Source organism: Onychostoma macrolepis, chromosome 17 (genome assembly GCF_012432095.1).
Source record: "Onychostoma macrolepis isolate SWU-2019 chromosome 17, ASM1243209v1, whole genome shotgun sequence".
Lineage (NCBI taxonomy): Eukaryota > Metazoa > Chordata > Actinopteri > Cypriniformes > Cyprinidae > Onychostoma > Onychostoma macrolepis.
The window spans coordinates 13654994-13675578 of NC_081171.1; the positions used below are offsets into that span (position 1 = coordinate 13654994).

Sequence of the window (20585 nt, forward strand, 5' to 3'; positions counted from 1 at the left end):
CAATAACGTATGTGCTGAGTAAGTCACTTTCAAAGAAAAAGTCCCTCATATTTTGGTAAAATACGGTACTAAGTGTATGCATTTATTTAAAAAACTTAGGAATGCACTAGGAAGTAATATATATTTATGTACAATACCAACATAAAGCAAGAACTAGATTAATTAAGCATTCTCACAAAAACTTTTATTATGGAAATTTTACATTTTCATAGGAGAAATATGTTCATTCACGCACATAAATTTCTCAACTTTCGTTCTGGCGTATCTGTCCTGTTGAAGCGAAGCGGTTATGATCATATGTCAGTCAGCTGGTCTTTATTTGTTCATTTCAAAACAGGAAGAGTCACTTACATATTCAAAAACCACATCTTAGACCGCTGAACTAAAACTGTATTTTAGAAACATAAAAACAGATAGGAATACATTTCTAACAGTGAAAGTGAGAATGGAGAAAATACTGAAAGCAATTATGTGTGTGTACATTTTTGTGCCACAATACTTTTGCGCAGCCACTGACATTTGAGGTTGTAGAATCAATTATGCCTTAATGTTCCTTTCATCAACGCTTTAGTTAATTTAGTTACTAACTTTAGTCAAAGATTCTTCCTACACATTCTCATGTAAACAGTCTTGCCAAGCCTTACTCATGTCAGTGAAAACTACACTGAATACACAGTAAGAAAACCAGACCTAAACAGTAAAAACTGTCTTTGGAACTTTATTTTCCTTTAATATCTACATCACACTAATGGTACTTTGGTGTCAGAGGTTAGGGTTAGGGTTAGGTTAACCCTAAGAGTATCAGTGATTTTTGGGGTTCAAAGAAAACAGGATGATATTACAGCTGCTGAATGAATCAGCTCGGTTCTTTAATCAGATCACAGCGAAAAAACATGGCACACATACAAGAGTAATGATTTCTGTGATTTGAGATTTAAACTGTAGTCCAGGTCTTACTGTATAAGAATCTAAATAAAAAAAGAGCAAAATGACAAACAGACGAATTGAAACCTGCAATACCATATGGAAACCAACAGAGGGCAGAAAGCAGCAATAACAAACAAAACAGTCATTTTGATGGACACTCCTCATCCAACTCACAACCCTGTTTTACAGAGACACTCCAGCCTTCCTCAGGAGCTGCTCAGACAGTCTATAATAGTAGGACAAGCTATTCAATAGCATTCCAGTTCATCTCAGTGGTGTGAATGCAAAATTGGTGCAGGATCCTGAGAAGTAAGCAACCTGCTTGCTTCCTTTTCAGGCTCTCAGTTCTTGGTCCAAATATATTTGAGCTAATCACCTGAGCTGTAAATGCTGACTGGTTAATGGCACAACAAGAGAGCACATAGTCACAAGCTCTTAAGTCCATTTGACAGCTCTTCAATATAATATAATGAAACAAGCAATTAATTTGTTGCTTGCAAGAAGTCAGAATACGTGGCAGTGTTAGCAGGCCATGCTAACCAGCAAAACCTTCTCTAATACAAACCTCTTAGTTACTTTAAAAAAATCAGATCCCAGACCAACAGCTAAAGATGAACTTTCAGGTCCACTTTAAGGTTGCTTGAAGTTGTGTGCTCCCCTCTGAGAATATACTGTTGCTGTGGTGGAATTTTGAAAGCATTCGTGATCACGGTATAAATGATCAGGATGTGTATATATTCACAGTCTTACATCTCAAAGTGGCGGTAAATGCTCTCTACGTATTCCAGAACTCTGTGCCAGTCCGGTGCTTCATCTTTTAGCATCTCCTCCACCGTCTGAGGAACCACAATGAAACATTAGTCAGAAATGAACAACCACATGAAATCATACTAATAGTCATATTTGCATAATTTCCACGAATCATGTTTGAGTTATTTTTTGAATCACGATTGTGTTATCATATCAGCCAATCATATCTGAGGCATTTACATATCCAGTCAGTCATGTCTGAGTAATTCTCATGTTTAGCCAATAATTTCTGAGCCAATTACGTATCTAATCAATCATATCTAAGGTATTCACATGTCTATTCAATCATGATTGAGTCATTTTCACATCTTGCCTGTCAAGTTTCTCATTCTCAACTGAAGTCAGAACCAATATCTCACTGATTTTTTTTTTTATTATTCAAGCTGTCACTAATTAATAGTGCATTGCTTGATTTGTTTGGTGGCTGAATTAGGGTGTAGTAATTACATGATTGAGTTATGGAAATTCTGAGAGTAACTTTGATCACTGATGTCAATTTCTTGGACACTTCTATATCATTTGTGGATAATCAAATAGTCTCCTCTCTTTATAGAAAAGACACAGTCTCCTTCATGCTGAGAGTGCTCACCCAATTCCCTTAAAACGTGGTTTACCCTATAGTCAGTTTTTGAGACTCCATCGTATTTGTTCTAAGAAAGAGGATTTTGAGGCTAAAGCCCAGAGTCTGTATATGGACTTTAAATCACGGAGTTATCCTAATAAGTGGCTTGACACTGCACTTGAGAAGGTTTCTAGCTTACAAAAACAGGAGGAAAGTAATTTGACACTGAATAAAAGAAATAAGAATTTCTCATGTATTTTTAAATCCACTAATAGTCCGCTAGTATTAGTGTGAGTAATGACATTAAAACTATTATCAAGAGTCATCGGCACGTTATCCAAAGTGATTCCCAGTTACTGAATGTATTTAGTGATCAACCACTCTTTGTCTCTTCCAGGAGCTCTAATTTGAGGGATAAGCTTGTTTATGCTGACACCTACATCTCTTCTCCGACTACTCTTGTCGATGCCCAGGGTAATTTTCCATGTCACAACTGTACTTCCTGTACTAAGTATGTTAAATGTAAATCATTTACACATCCTCGTACACTAAAAACTTATGAGATTAGACAATTGATCACTTGTAAGAGTACATATGTTATTTACATTATCATCTGTCCATGTTCACAACTATATGTTGGCAAAACTACACGTGCATTTCGCACAAGAATGATTGAACATTTTTTTTTTGTAAAAAATTATTTATTGTCATTATTTCTCAATTTTTTCTCTCTCTTGTTGCATTTGGGGTGTCTGTAGTGTTTGATCATTCTTTGAAGTTGTATACTTGTAACATTCTGCTATATATGTGAATGATCAAACTTGCTTGGAATTCTATTTGTGATAATTGAGGTTTACCTGAGATAATTGAATTCAACTGATTGTCCTTAATTGCTGACCTACTTAAAAAGGGTGAATGTTGTTTGTTAAATGAGCACTGAAGATAGCAATGTGCTGAAACGTTTGCTTGCTCACTGTTTTAATTCACATGCACGTTGCACTTTTTGCACAATGCAATTTATAAAATAAAAAATATGTTTTTGTAGACTTTTCAGTCTTGAGTGGATCAGTGTGCGGTTAGCCACCTTTTTGTTCATTTTCGAGTTATGAAATTAAACACAACTGTTTAGAAAAAAGCTCAAGTTCACCCACCACTGATGCAGAGATTCCAAAACCTTCTCCAGTCTGGAATGCAAGAGCGAGATTCTCTTTCTGTGGATAAAATCATCAATATTATCATAACAACCCTTATGTTAATATGTTTGCATGCAATCCATGTGTATGAAGTGTGTATTACCTTATTGTCTGGACTGAGTTTGTCATATGGTATGTGAGAGGGGAGGTAACTGTGGTAAATTGCACAAAAGGCCAAACCATCCACCCAGCAACTGCTGAAATTAGTGATCTCAATATTCTGAAAGAAAGACAGGAGGCAGCAAAATAAGACAGATAGGCAGATATTCTAGATATATACTATATATATATATATGTAATCTATCTATTCTACATAGTCCAATTTTATTGGAGCTTTTTTTCTGTAGAAGAACTACCCACTTAGAGGTTGGGGGACTGACATATATTTTTTCTATAGAGGTATGTGCTGTTTGGTTGCATCTCAAATAGTTTGTACCACAATAATATACCTGCATAGACAAAGGGGATTTAAATAATGGTGTGGCAGTTTTCATGAATGTAAAAAGTCCCTATTATTTCACAGATAAACACAACAGAATATACATAACCAATACACATTAAAATGTTTTTGAAAAAAGACTTAATGTTCACCAAGGCTGCATGTATTTGATCAAAATATAGTAAAAACAGTAATATATATAATTTATAGAACGGCATTTATTCGAAATAGATTTTTTTGTAACATTATAAGTGTCTTGTTTACTGTCACTTTTCATTCATTTAATGCATCTTTGCTGAATGCATATACAAATTTCAATATAAATATACTAATTCTGCTACATAAACAATAAATTACTTTTAAAAAATTGTACTGACCCTAAAGTTTTAAATTGCAGTGTACATCTAGTTGACTTGCTATTAAGTGTCTCAAAAAATATTTCAGTGACTATTTCATTCTTTAAAAGTGTTTGTTGTTTCAACCCAGTAACTTATAAACATGACTGCCAGGCTTCCTTTTGCAGGCAGAATGGTTAAAAAAATACCCTGTGTGTCAGACTGGAGCTTTCCAGACTGAGAAAGTGCTTTTCAGTTATGTGTACAATGTGCATCAGACGGTCAGTGAAAGGATTGTGGGTGGTCCGTGCTGTCTGAGGCTGAGAGACTAGGGGGTGTGTGGCCGACTGCCAAGTTTGATCTGTCAGCTATTTACTTTAGTTTGGTTGAATTCAGTACCTTGTATCCCTGAGTTCTGCCTTGACACCAGCGAAGCAGGGAGTTCCGTCTGGAGCTGCCATGAAGCCTCAGCGACCTGAGTCCTGATGGGAAATCCTCCTGTGTCCTGATGGGAAAGGAGATTCATGTCAGTTCTCTATTATCTGACAAATTATTATAATGTTTCTCATGAACGAAGGTTGGAAAAACAGGTAACAGTGTTTGATTCACCTTGTCCTGTTGATCTTATTTGTCACATCTAAAACTGAAGAGTTGCATGTCTTCAGGAGTGAATTCTCCACTTTCTTATCTGTTGGACATGTATAGACATGCACACAAAATAAATCATTTGTGTCCGTATGAGTCTGGTATGCTAGCAAAGGAACAAATATTCAATGAAATCCAGTCATCTGGATATTGTGCAAATGGAACCTGTTTACACACCTCTATTGGAGCTGGTCTTGTTGTTCTGTTGGTCTAAACTTACTGCTTGAGTCTTGCTCTGAGAAGTCTGAAGTTATTAGACACTGTTTACTGATATTTACTGTTAAATATTTTAGATACGTAATCATAAATATCCAAAAACTAAAGATTGAAAATAGCAGAAAATGAAATGTTTTTAGTTTTTCTACTCACAGATGCTGTTGTCATAGTAACGGAAGGTTGGGAAGTACCATTTACAACAACATCAGGGTAATCTGAGGGCAGCCGGCACAGGCTCCTGAAAAATGATGGAATAATGCATGGGTCACACTGTCTCTTAGACAGAATGTGGGATGTAAACAATGAATCATTTAGAATCACTAAACAATGTTGTCTATCGGACAAATCGGATATGTCTGAGGCATGCATTCATAATGAATTCTTGATGGAACTCACCGGATGAACAGATAAACATGAATCAGACAGAATCTGAATCCATTCTCGAAAGTACTTTGGATTCCAAAGGTGGGAAATGATACCATACAGAGGAATCGAATCCACTCTAATATGTTCAGATGTAATAGGTCCATTAACTTGATTTCCAAACCAGTACATCTCCCATGATTCATATAACAGACTTGAATCTTTTGATTTAGATCACCAAAAAACTTATTCTATGAGTGTTCCATAATTACATCAGTAGGTAGTGATGAGAGAGCATCTGTTTGAGTACTGAGTGATTCATTCAATCATTCACTCAACAGATTCAATCCAAAACAAAGCTGTTATTAATGGAAACACCATCCAAACACTAATTTAAAGTACAGAGAAAAAGGCAGCTAAAAGATATAGAAATTTGTACTATCAATCATAATATTGTAAAGTATATTGTTAACACTTTACAATAAGGTTACATTTGTTAACTTTAGTTAACTACATCAGCAAACATGAGTTAACAATGAAAAATACTTCCAACACATTGACCTTTATGTTCACGTTTATATCAACCTTCACTAATAAAGCATTACAATCAAAAGATGTATCTGTTAATATTATCTAATGGACCTCAGCTGACATGAACTGACAATTAACAGTTGTATTTGTCTTAATTATCATTACAAAAGATCAGCAATACTGCACATTGTTGTATGCTAGTTGTATTATTGTATTCCTGCCCGGTATATTTTACATTAAATGTTTATATTGTGCATTTATTCAATCTCAAAACTTGAGACTTTGTACAGTGGTGGCCAAAATTATTAGAACACTTTCACCAGCTAAAAGATCTCTGTGATCTCAGAGATCAGGGGCCTGTACCATGATGGTAGATGAACAAATTTAGAGTTACAGGATTAGTTTCGAGTTGACAAAACCAAACCTCTCCGATCCGGCTTTGTTGGTACCATGATGCTGATCATCAACTTTCTTTGTTAACTCAGGCTTTGATCCTGAGTTTGTGGAGCATGTGCACATGAATGTGTGACATCAGTGGCTAACAGCCAATCACAAGCCTTGGTTAAAAGTTAAAGATTTTGCTAAAGGTTAAAAGATTGAAAAATATGATTCATTTAAATGCATTTACAATGAAAAAGTACTTGTTCATGAAAGAGGACAAATAAAATAAATTATCTTGCTTTATCAGTGCAGTCACAAGTGAAACTTAAGTTAGTTTATATTGTTGGAAATATACAGCGATAGAGACTCGAACATGTAAGGTCACAGTCATTTTTAAAGCATTATCTATTGATTCTACAACTTATTTATATTATATACAATCTGTATCTATTAACATTCATTTAAAATAAATTATTTATAATAACTGTTAAACTAAAATAGCTTGTGTGTAATGGATTAATAATAATATAAATCATATAATTAAATAAATAATATAAAATAATGTAATTATCATTAAGGCCAGACCAACTTTTTTTTTTGTACTAGTGACCTTTAATTTGGAGCAAGATAAACTGGGAGAGTGACTTTTTTTGTGTCAGACATGTGTCAGTTAGCTCACATCTGATTGGTCCAATTTCAGTTTGAGATCTCTAACTCAGAACATAACCTGCCCCGGAGCAGGTTAGCTGTGGAGTGTAAGTTACTATGGCAATGAAGGCAGCTAAAAGCCAAGCTACTTTCATGGTACCTAAAACCCAGAGTTGGCGCAAGCTAAACTGAAACTTACCTGGCTAGCCAGCTAATCCAGCTTCATGGTACAGGCCCCAGATCTCTGTGTGGAGCACTGGCTGTTGTCAGACTCCTTGTGCAAACAAAAATCTGACTGTCTGATTATTACAATTAATGGCAAAATGAATGTTTGGAAATTTCAAGCTGGTGAAAATAGTAGTGTTCTAATAATTTTGGCCACCACTGAATGTATACGATTCATTTTTGGCATAAATAACTGGATAACACTCACCTTGCCCTTTCTGTAGTACCAGAGATGCGCATTTCTCTTTTCCCCTTCATTTCATCTGTCCACAGTTGATCTTCGGGTCCAGTTCTCTTCCCATAACCCTCCACTTGTCTCTCTAGGCCCCTCATTGCCGGCGCCCCCTGGTGGCTGTCTGTGACCAGCTTCAGTTTCTGCTTGCTCTGCTCCAGCTCAGCTCTGAGGCTCTCCAATTGACTTTCGACCTCCCGGCGACCCTGCAAGGCATTGGCTAGCTGTGTGCCCAGGTCCTGCCTTGCTGCTCTTAAACTACTTAGCTCTTCCTCAGCTTCTGCCCTCAGTCTGTCTGAAACCACTAGCGCCACCTTCAGGTCAGCCTGGAATTGCTGCCACTCCTCACGTTCTGCCTACAGAATGAGATAACAATAGTCATATTAATTGGTATGTTACCATTTTAAATATTATACGTATGTATAAATCCCTTGTGCGGTCTTCGTCATTTCTGGCCGGAGAATTTTTCATTTTGAATTTTTGGAAATTGTAGCTTCACCAGAATGGTACGAAACTTGGTGACTTTTATGGCACTTGGTATGTGAACACACTAAAAAATTGAGGGCATGATTTGAAAAAGCTAAGTGGTCGTAAAAAAAAAATAGTCACACTCATAGACTTCGGTCAAAAATGACCGACCATAGGAAATGAATGGGAAATAAAAAATAAATAAATAAATTGTGTGCACAATCTACAAATCCCCAACAATGCACAGCAATGAAGGGGTGAAATTCTAAAACATCTAGAGTGCAAAATCAACACATCCACTCACACACGTACACACACACACACACACACACACACACACATGTTAGTTTTTGTGAAAAGTGGGGACTAGAGGCTGACATTTTTTCGGGAATCCCACTGGTCACGGGGATTCCTCGCTTTCATTCAGTTTTAAATAAATTGTAAAAGCTCCTTGCACATTTTACGTTCACTTTCAAATTTGCGGCAATTCGGCATCAAGCAGTTGTTTGTTTTTAGTTCGTTTGAGTTTCCCCACTTTCCTTTGCTTAAATAACTTGTAAAAGCACCGTGCACATTTTACTTTCACTTTTAAATTAGCAGTAAATTCGGCATCAATTGCTTGAATTCAATTCAAGCAACAACAAAATACAACATAGAACATATAACTTATTAACAAAACGAATAAAAATACACCATGCTATATGCCTAATATAAAATAACAAATAACTTACACATTTTAAATAGGTATACAAAAGTGAAAATCAGTAAAGACTGAGTAACAAATAATTATAAAACGTAGAATTAGCAAAACTATTAAGAAAGTTTGGAGGTGCAGACTACCTTGATGTAAAAAAAATTAATAAAATAAAAATCAGTTTAAATAAAATAAAAATCAGCAAATACTGTGGAACCAAATAAATGTGAAAGGAATGTTAAAAAAAAAAAAAAAAAAAACTTCCAATGTCACCTTAGGCTAAATGGCAGGTCAACAGGCTTTTCCAAAATCCAAAATATTTTTAAAACAGGCGCATTTCGTTTTGAAACTCATCTGCCCTTCTCTTGTCTGTCTCACTTGACTCTTCTTGTCAGTCAGCTCGACTCACTCTCCTCAAGTGATACATTAAATCTGATCTGCGACTGTCGTTCGTTCGGTGTGCTGCATTGAGCAGCCGCGTTTAGTTCCAATTGTTGTCTGTTCTCTAAACTGAAACTAAAGTCCAAAAGGTGTTGGTCCGGTCTTACAGACCCCGCGAGTCTGTAAAACTAAAATTTTTATTACTATTAAAAAAAAATCAAAATGACGGTGAGGGACGGTGCTTGCACCGGTATCACCGCCAACACCGTTGCAGCAAGCATAATGCACCTATACTACATAATCAGAGAATTTATTTTTATTTGTGTGTGTGTGTGTGTGTGTGTGTGTGTGTGTGTGTTTTTAATAGGTTTTCAAGATTTCTGCAAATTTATTTGTTATGTCTGTGAACTGGTTCATTGTTGTGAGCGCTCCATTCACGGAGACTGCATGAGATGACAGAAAGCACATCCAAAAATGACAGGAGTATTTTAAGCTCATTCCTCAGCAAAAAAATTAATAAAATAAAATTATTGCGTGAACGCCCCCATGTCATACAGTAGGCTAAGCGCGATAATACTCCCACTCCACATAAACATTTGAAATGCGCCTATATAGCGATTTTATTATTCATATAAAAAATAATAATAACAACAACATGTTTTGGTCATATTTACTATTAATTGCCCAGCTCCCCCTGTCATTGATCTAGCACCCCATCAGCACCTGCGTTCAAAATTGTCTGGCTCCGCCCCTGATACACACTATCATTCATCGACCTCAAATATGGCTTTTCATCTGAAAGATGTATGTAGTAGCAACTTTACATGGCCACTCAATATGATGTTAACCTAGAGAAATGTGCGCTATCCACCTTTTTCTTCAACGCGGAAGTAAGCCTATGGGTGAGACTTCCGGTTCATTAGCCGCTATAGGTAAATAACGAGAAGAATAACAACGTACAGTAAACGGTAAAACTGTTTGCACTACAAACCAGTGTGTTCATAATTAAGATAATACATTAAAATAATGTGATAAGACACACTAATTTTCAATATAAAGCAGCAAAACGAACTGTTTTGTACAACTAAAAATAGCTGGACGCGGATGAGACCGGAAGCTAGACCCATAAAATTTACAAATGGCCGCGCCATTTTACGTCAAGAAAAAGGTGGATTGAAGTGTTTGTGTGGAGAGTGGAGCTGAACAGTAGCGCTCGCTGCAGGACAGGCGCCGGTGCGCTCACTTGCTCAAAATCTCCGTAATTTTTGGTCATACAGATAAAAGTAGACACATCTTTCGAATCTGTAAAGACTCGTTTATTTGTGTACACTCAGAATAACAACGAAACGTTGCGCTTTAAAGCAAACAGGGTGCGCGGTAGGTCTCTGAGCGAGAAACTTCGAAACTCAGTCTTTGAAAAATATATCTATAGAGAGTGAAATGTCTACTTTCAAATTAAAAAACGAAATTCAAATAGAAAACGTGTGTGTTAGCATGGATGATTTACATAAAATTGAATGTGTGCAATGTAGCCTACACTGTACATAAACTGGCTTTCAGTTCAATATAATAACAAAAAACTACATTTTGGGTTTTTATTCAACTAAGGTGGGCACGCTGTGATCTGTACTATATTTTTACTGTAACTGACAGATTTTGGCCTAAAAAAAAAAAACGGGAGTGGGAGGGAATGGGAGTAATTAGTCCGGGAGTGGAACGGGACAGGATTTCCCCCCATTTTTTTTCGTGGGATTGGGATGGGACGAGATTTTTTTTATGTGGGAGTGGGACGGGAGAGGTTTGAAAATGCACTCCCGTGTCACCCTCTAGTGCGGACATCCCATAGGCGTAATGGTTTTTATACTGTACAAACTGTATGTGTTATTGCCCTACACCAATCCTACACCTAAACCTACCCCTTACAGGAGACTGTGCATTTCAACTTTCCCCAAAAAAACCTCACTCTGTATGATTTATAAGCGTTTTGAAAAGTGGCGACATGGGTCAATGTCCTGAAAAGTCACCTTCACCTTGTAATACCTATGTCATACCTTTGTCATTATACAAATCTATGTCCTGACTGTTCACAAAAACGCGTGCACCCCCCCCCCCCCAATGAACTGGTGTGCCTGTAACACAGCAACTATGTAAAATAAAATCAATCAGTAAAAAAGTGGACAGCAAGGAATGGGTTATACTCTAAAACATCAAGAGTGTAAAACAGATACATCCACTCACACACACTCACAGACACACACATACACACTCAAATGAATTGGTATGGCTATAACTATATACCAAAATGAGTTAGAAGACTGAAATAAGAGGTTGAAATCAGATCAGGCCCAGAAGGATTAGGCTCTGATAAAGCATCCCTGTTCATTTTTGTTACATTTTTATAGAGTTTTAATGTTTTGTGTAACAAAATGCTTTCTGTGTTCAGGGTTGACTGTAGTAATAATAATGCAAAAACCTATATAATAACCTATATAATAACAATGCAAAAAAATATAAACCTTGACAAAACGTAGTCTTTGAGAATGCCTAAATATACATTTATATCCACAACCTAATAAAAGTAAACATTTATGCCTAAAAACAACTAGGGAATTCACAAGCCTCTCTATAGAGTCCTATACAGGCAACTAGTGGTTACACCATGAAATTACATGTTTTTTCTTTCTTTGCTCACACCAGGAGGTGCTAATCTGCATTCAAAAATTGGATTTTAAAGGCCTAGTGTCTATTTTGATCTGAAATACTGCATAAATTGAAAAATAATTAAAAAAAATTAGAAAAAAATATTTTTGTACTATTTTCAATAGGACAAATTGATCATAATTATTGCATAAATATTAATTAGTGCCATAAAATTCTCTCAAAATACAAAAGAAAAAATATTATTGAACAAAAATATATCAGATCGATTTTACTGAAGAAAAAAAAAAAAAATTACATTTCAGGTGTCCGGTCACTTTTGACCGTGAAGACCATGAGTGTGACTCCCAAATGAGGAGCGCACAAGGGTTAAATAACTAAAATATAAAATTATTATAAATAATAAAAATAAATCTTTTAGTTAAATTTGATGGGAACATTGCTGTTCACACAAGCCAAAAGAACCTGTTCCTCAAGGTGTCTTTACTCTATTCCAAAACAGACAGTATTACTACACTCTCAGAAATAAAGGTACAAAAGTTTTCAAAAGGTACACTTTTGTACCTATTAGGTTCAAACATGTACACTTTAAGTACTAATATGTACCTTTAAGGTACCAAAATGGACCCTTTACAAATATCTACCTTTTGAAAAGGTACCGCCCCAGTGACAGCTTTTGTACCTTTATTTCTGAGAGTGTAGGAGGAAGTGGGTCTCTGGTTTTTGAGAGCAAAGCAGTAGACAGAGGATATGAACATTTTCCTCTTGGATAGAGTTGTAACACAGCTGAGAGTCTATGAGGTCAAAAGGTTTGTTGTGAATCTCACCGCTATGCTGATCATACTGTGCTGCTGTCCATCGCTTACTGTTTGCTAAACACACACTTACACACAATATGCTTACATTAAACTCCACTCTTAGAAATCTGAGCTTGTTCTGCACGTCGCAGCAAGATCAGTAATGAGTCCTCTTTCAAAGACATGAAACGTATCCTGTACTATTTACATGCAGTGGTCCAGGGCCATTTCACACACACACACACACACACACACACACACACACACACACACACACAGGAATCCTACTCCGCTTGCAGCCTTGAGCATGTCCTGGCGATAAAGTGATTTCTCAATAGTTAGATGTCAAGAAATACAAGAGTGATTTCCTAGAATGATAACACTTGTAAACACACAATTTAGTTTCATTATCACAATTTAAAAACATCATGACTGATCATTCTTTCTCTTTCTTTCATCATCTATTTAATTTCTTGTCTCTTTCTCATTAGAACTGACTGAAACTCTGTTGATTCTGTCAGAGAGAAAATGACTCGTATAAAGACAAATGACTGACTACTAAAGGTATCGAAGTGAGTAGCTCCTTATTGTGCAAATCTTTACAATAACATAAAACAGAAAAAGGTGAGGACAATAAGCAGGCAAAATCATTGAGGAAAAAAGATTCCAAATGTGGGGGAAATCCGTAAGAAAAAAGAAAGAGAGAGAAGAGTTATTAAGATGAAAAGGTGGAGAACAACTAACTGTATGTAGAAACTTTGAGAAAGAGACATAAGACCAACTGGAAGACTACTATGAGCTACAGAGCTATTATTTTGTGGAAAAAAAGAAAATCTACATTAAGCAAAAATACTAATATGTTAACTTCAGCCAAAGACTCTCGATTTCTACAATGATTATTTTAATGACTTTACAATGTAAGCATCATAACAAAGAAAGCATCATAAGTATGTAAATACATTAATACTATATGCATGTTATTATAGATTAGACGTTAGTTCCTTAGCCTGGAAAAGGTTTAAGTCCCCAGCTTTGTCTAAACAAATAACACTGAAGGAGGATGGAAATAGAGTAGGAGGAAAGAGAGAGAGCAGGGAAAGTCTCAGGACCCTCTTCATCACTCCGAGGCCTCCAGACCCCAGCTGGAGCTCATTATAGCAAGAATACACAACATCACACTTTCTCTGACACACACATCAGAGTCTATCTGATATAGGAACACAGACATTGGGGGTATTTAGGTATTTCTGTAATGTGTTTGAAATTTTAAACCCTTTTAAAATATTTGGCAAAGCACAATATAAAATTGTTGACTGCACACTTTATTTAGCTTTGTGTCATTTTGTAGTATTTTATGCAATACAATTATTCTTTTTTTAAATCTGTAGTTTAACTTATTGATGTTACAATTAAAATTTCAAACCAGTATTAAATATCTTGCTTCTGAAATTCACTAAAGAATACACTACATGTCGTATAATATCTGAACAGATATTAAAACACTAGGCATCATACACCTGCTGACTTTGAAAATGGCTACAGCAACAACAAAAAATTAACTAAACGACTGAAAATCAGACATTCAAGTTATTGCTCATGCACAAAAATGTGCCTCGTTGCGAGGAGACACATGGCAAATGAAAACAATGTTTTCTAAAATCAACTCAAAATATCAAACACATTTGATATCCTCCGACTGGAATCACAGTGAGCGACCGAATCAGTCAGAAGCTAAAAAATCTGTCTGAGCCCATTTTACACTATGCCATTTTCTGTGAAATCTGTCAGCTCTGACTGACCAAAATCTGCAAGCTATCTCTGACTTTCTGCAACTAGCTTCAGGGCAAAAGTTGTGTAGTGTATTCCAGCTTTTAAAGGAAATGAAAAGACCAGTGATTATTACTAGTGATATAAAGCATCCTCAGTGACTTCATAATAAGAATGGTCTGTCACGGGAGGGATTTTCAAGCATTTTACCTTATGATTCAAAAGAAAGCTTTTCCTATTAGCCGGTTTAATTCCTGAACCATTTCCTCTGAAAAGACACTTCATTTTATTGATGAATAAGAACAGAGTGCAACAGCATTAACACATGTTGGCAATCATCCAACCTTGTTAAAGTCATTAAGTTCTGTCTTTCTCTCTGCTCACACTCACAGCTTTCCAGTCATCCAGACAGGACAGAAAATGACCCCACCTCCCTCTCTCTGGACAGTGGTGATGGTTTAGACATCAGCTCATTGACTCAGTGGGATTTCTAAGGAAGTACCACACCCATGATGATAAGAAGTTGTTGCTCTTTTTTAGGGCTTTCGTACAGTGTGTGTGGGGGTGGATCGAGTGCGACTCTCTCACCCTACTTGACAACCCCTCGCACACACATACACACTACATAATTGCTACACTCGACTACACACACAGAAAAGCGCCCACAGACAAGTGCGTCTGACACAATGGTCTAATACACTTTGGAAAGCTTTTTCCAGCTGAACCCAAAGCCAGCGTTTGACTCCTGCATTCAGCACAGTCCATCTGGAACTGATCCGCCAGCTTCTTACGTTCATAACGTGTGTGTGAGATTGAAACAAAAGCTGCAGATGAAGGGACCCACCACTACCCATCAAACACACACACACACACACCCATAACATATTTTGTGCTTTGTGAGTATAGTCATTGTTAGCACATGGGTTTTAGCATTTTAGCAATGTCCAGCAGAGCGAGAGAGATTGTTGATATTGCGTGAGAGATTCAGGTCAAAATGAAACGGGGAATATTACAAAGAGTGACTCTAAATCTTATGAGTGAATATGAAAGTTGTGTGGTAGTGATTTAATACATGTTGTGCCTCATCTCTGTCTTGGAGAAAGCGCACAACAGCAAGGCCAATTGTAGTCCGGTTAACATGCACACATGCTGGATGAGATCATGCTACAGATTATGAGGGCACATGATTTTTTTAAATTATATGCACAGATAAATCATTTATAATAAACAATGCAACATTTCATTAAAAAAATAAAATAAACGTTGTCGATTTGATTTGGTAAAAAGGTAATTTGGCCAGACGATAACTAGTTCTCCGGCTGAGCCAAGTTTCTCTCGAAGTTTGTTCTCCATTTCTGTCACCTGATGGAGTTTGGCTTCCTTGTCACTGTCGCCTTTGTCTTAATATTCAGCAAAATTATTTAACTGCCCTGACACTATTGGATCATAACAAAACTAGAACTGAATTGAGCTGAATAATGACGCTATTGTCTGAACTTTACACAGTTATTGAACTGAACTGAACCAACACTGAACTGACTGGAGCTGAATAATAACACTATTGACATGCCACAGCTGCTTTACAGCAGAATTTGGATTTGTCTCATTTTTGAAGTTTGCATGATTGAGTTGCATGATTAATTTCCTGTTTAATACTGTAAAGCGGCTTTGAAATAATCTCTATTGTAAAAAGCGCTAAATTGACTTGATTTGTCCTATTTTAATTTGGTTAAACTAAGTTCATGTAAGTGTGATTAGCGGTTGAGTTGAATTGTAAAGATGTGTCCACTTACAGAAGGTTGGGCAGTAACACACATTCACTCTGTTGTTTAGTCAGTGAGTCGTTACATGCTGACTTCTGCTGTCACAGTGGCCAAACAAAAAAGTTTTGTTCTTGCAAGAGCTGAACAGAATTCCCCACATCCCCCTCAGAATCTCCCGTTCACTCCCTGTTTCCATCTGTGTCTCAATCACTCCTACTACTTCTGCAAGCCTGACACCCTGTATAGTTACTTTAAGACCAGAGAACTGTTTTGTTGTTTACAAGTTGCTGTCACTAATTTGAATAAACTTCCTCTTTCTTTCATACTAAATCTATCTATTCAGAAATCTATGCAAGGGATAATGATTTCCTTTGCTGTCCCTTTCTTTATCAATTTTTCTCTTTTCTGCCTCCTCCCTCTCTTCCTCATTCCTGTCAAAAATAGATTTAAAAAAAAAAATCAGATTCCTTGAGACTACCAGATTAGGCCCATGTTAGAGAACCATAACATAAACACACACAGTCACAAAAACAATGTCCATTCCTCAGCTAAGACAGGAAAGGAGTCGTTTGTAGGATTGCATGTCCCATAAGCCTTTGCTGAAGCTGACAGGCTGTTATCAGACAATCCTTGACCTGCACCTCTGGGAACAATCTGACTTCCTGTTGCATTTTCCTCTGTTCTCAAAAGAGCGAATTTTAGAAACCAAAGTGTCAAGCACAAACTGAATGTCAGGGTTCGGGGCAGCTGAGACACAATGTGTCAGTTGAGAGTATATGGATGCTACAAAAAGAAGCAAATGTGATTCACCTGAATCTTCTCCTTACAACTTCTCAATTCCTCCTTCATTTTCTCCCTCTCCACCAGAAAACATTTTAACAAATCTGAAAAACATACAAAAAAGTGATTCTCAATATTAATCACATTATAAATGATATTAGTATTTGCAAAGCACATAATCAAGCAATACACCACAAAAGGAAGTGTGTTACTTTAAGTTTACAACAGCAGTAAAACCATTGGAATGCATGACCTCATATGGTTTATTGCCTTTATAAACCCACAGCAACAGCAATATGATAAAAGTGATACAATTGTTTAATAAACAATCTGTAAACACCAGCTGTGAATAAAAATCTAGAAAGGTATTAGTGGTTTTCAAGAGGTTATTCTTCAGGACCCAGATTGTATATTGGATATCAAGTGGCAACCCAACAATAAAAAAAAAACTAAAAAATTTTTTTTGTATTTCTGGGTTGATGAACTGGGTTGTATTTCCTTTTACCTTCCACAGATTTGTTCAGTTTTCAAAAAAGTCAAATTCTTCTGCGAAGCGATTTCAACAACAAAACACAAGCCAAATATAAATATGCATGCTTATTTGGTTAACTGCATTTTATTATTTGCATGTAGCATTTTTTCCTCCCTGATTTCCATGATCAGAAGAGACCAGCAACACAAGTTGAGACCCACGAATGTATGTACAGTAATACACCGAGAATGTTATTATGTGTAGAACACTTATTTAGCATGTTTAAGATTATATGTAGTTCATGTAAATATGCACATGCTTCAATTAATGAATGAATGGACATAGCATGACTGTCTAACTCACCATTTAATATGTGCGTGGATTCTTCAATGTTGTTAAGCTGCAGTGTGTTCAAACACTCCTGTAGAAGTTTTGCGTCCACTTCAGTGTCTCCATTCATACACACATCTGACAGATAAGACACCTGCCCAGGTGATTCTGTCATCTTAAGTCCCTCCTCAGCCTCCTTTGCAGGCCCTGTCCAACAGTCCAACAATGACTCATCATTCTGATTGGGGGAGCTCAGAGCGTCTTGAGCTGATTCAGGGGTGGCTGTGCTTGTACAGTTGGAAATGGACACCAATTGTGTGGTTGGTGAGCAGGTAGTAACAACACTATACGGCGAGGCGGGAGGTGTTTCATATGTTTCCACAGTAGTGCCTGTAGAGAGACAGAGGTGGAGCTCTTAGAACTGACAGATGTCTCTTAAAATAAAACACTACCTGACATGATAACTTGTGTGCATAGATTAGTCTGTCATAGAAATGAAAGTTTATTTCTGTTATTCATGGGATGTTCAGAATGTGGAAATATTCATGGTTTCAGGGGACAAGAAGACACTGTCTGGGTACAGAATTATGTGATTACCAAACAAAATCTAATCAAAATTTTTTTTGTCTCTTTATCTGGATAGATGACATTACTATTAACACTATTTCCAAGTCACATTTTTTTCTGGTTTTCCAGTAAAATATCTAAAAACTTCTTAAAATGCATTTTTAAATAAAAAAATAAAAATTAATTACATAAAAAATGTCCTTTATCCTTTTGCCCTTATTTTAAGTGTATCTTTCAAGAACATTTCTTTTCTTTTCCTTCTCAGATCAGTTAACGTAGTAAGAATTCCATATGAAGGACATAATAACTAGATTTTAAGTCTATGGAAGCTCTTTGCAGTTTGTATTTTTATTTATTTTTTTGCTATTCCCTTAAGCTCTGTAAAACCCATCATCGTCAAACAATGTTGTGTATAATTCCCATTGTTATGTTGCAATAAAAAAATAAAATCTATTTATTTTTCATACTCCATTGATAAATTTTGGCAGAAAACAACTTAAAATTTTGTCTGTTCTTCACACAAAGCTATTGTATGGCTTCATAAAAACTAAATTTATGACACTTGCACCATGTACAAAAGAAAATAATATGAGTTTGGAATGAGTAAAGGAATAATTTGGGTAAAATAATCATTTAAGAAAAAAGCTTTCTAAAAAAAGGCAGGTTTCACTATTTGCTTTTTTGGAATATGAACCAACAGGAACAGATTTGATTGAATGTATGTGAGTGTGTGTGGGTGTTCTTCATTAAGAAGTCTTTGTCATCTCTCTTGGTGGGAAAGGTTTGCTGAGTCAGTGAGTCTGAGGGCTCTGGACACCACCAATAACAGGGAAGAATGTACAATACAGTATTCCAATAATGACTCTCTCTCTCTCTTATATTTAATAACTCTCCTGCATTACTTTCTTTTTCAATATTCAACACTGACATACCTGCTTCACACAGCACTCTTTTCTTTCCTTATTTTTTATGTTTATATATCTCTCTCTGTCTCTGTTGATATTTTTTCTCTTGTAAAAAATATTTTGTATGTCCCTGTGCCTTGGGCTGGGGGGGTATCTCAATAAAACACTGTATGTGTGTGTGTGTGTGTGTGTGTGTGTGCTTGTTGTCAAAAGCAAGTTACCTGTAGACCCATGTCGTTCTTTTCCAGAGTTATTCCCCATGTTACCAACAGCTTGTTTCACTCTAGAGGATGAGTCAAAAAAAAAAAAAAAAACAGTTTATTCACACACATGGTCTATGTCCAACTCTTGACCCAATATCCAAATAACAGAGTGGTGTTTCCAAATCTACATATCAATAACTCTAAAGAATAAATAGCACCATTTGATTGGTCTCTAAAGAACAGCTCCCAACAATGACATTACATCACTGTATGTTCAACAGGTAAAGTAAATTGTATTGTTTGCATAATAACTTTTTATAGCCACTCAGTCTAAAGTGAACAACATATAGGATTTTAAACTTAGCAGTCAGAGAGAACCAAAACAAACATGGAATTAAATTTGCTACCATTTTAATGCCAACAGAACTAGCATACATGAAGATTTTAAGCATTACTGTTATTAATATTGATACTAACAGTTTTAATAACGTAATTGTTTTTTGTTGTTTTTGCTGTAGTCTGTAAAAATATTTTTGTAGTCTAATCAATTTAATGAATTAATAGGCTATGTAATCTAATAGAACTGATCAGGATTAAAACAATAATTATCCACTCCCCCCCCCCCCCCCAATTTGTAATTGGTTAAAACTTACAGCCGTTACAACACTTCCTCTCCTACTTTATAGCTAATTAATATCACTTATAAATATCACTTTAATGAACCAGCAACTTTTAATAAGTTAATGAAGTCGTAATAACAGCAACAACTTTAAAGCAAGATAATAAAAACAAGGAATTAACAGATTACACGGACAGACAGCATTACAATATAGGAGAAAATTACCGCATACCATTTCTTATACAAATGACTAAAAAATATACCTACACGATAGCGAAAACAATAATAATGGATAGTTTTGTTGCTTACTCACCTAATCGAAGGTCTTGTATTCACCGGGACTGACTTCCAAGTTTTACATGTTGTCGCTGGTGGAGTCGCACCGTTTCACGGGACGAGAGCAGATCATGAGCAGACTGCAGGATGTGGGTATGAAGCCCGGTTAAAAACTGTCCTTTTGCCCCCTCATGAGGACTGAGGAGTAGTCTACTACTGGAGACGGCGTGAACTAGATCTAAAGCTTCATTCAAATGATCTTACTGTACTCAGCTTTTGAAGGAGCGACAAATCACATTTAACAGCCTGTGTTAAAATGACTTGAGTTTCTTTCCATCAGGAGTCATGTGTGAGTACATTCTTCTCATAAACATCATCATTATTAAGGGTTTACGTTA

The 20585-nt window shown here is 36.2% G+C and overlaps 1 protein-coding gene across 1 annotated transcript; it reads right to left on the reverse strand.

Annotated features, from left to right (window-relative positions):
- Positions 1–172: 172 nt before the first annotated feature.
- On the reverse strand, positions 173–20362 carry si:ch211-195o20.7 (cytospin-A). Its single transcript, XM_058748631.1, has 12 exons — positions 20225–20362; positions 19311–19372; positions 17651–18007; positions 16846–16919; positions 7484–7863; positions 5281–5365; positions 5089–5155; positions 4876–4954; positions 4666–4771; positions 3596–3712; positions 3451–3510; positions 173–1763 (listed from the first exon to the last, which is right to left on the reverse strand). Exons 2-12 carry the CDS (start codon positions 19348–19350, stop codon positions 1674–1676), a joined length of 1455 nt encoding a protein of 484 aa, XP_058604614.1. The 5' UTR covers positions 19351–19372; positions 20225–20362; the 3' UTR covers positions 173–1673.
- Between the last annotated feature and the right edge of the window lie 223 nt (positions 20363–20585).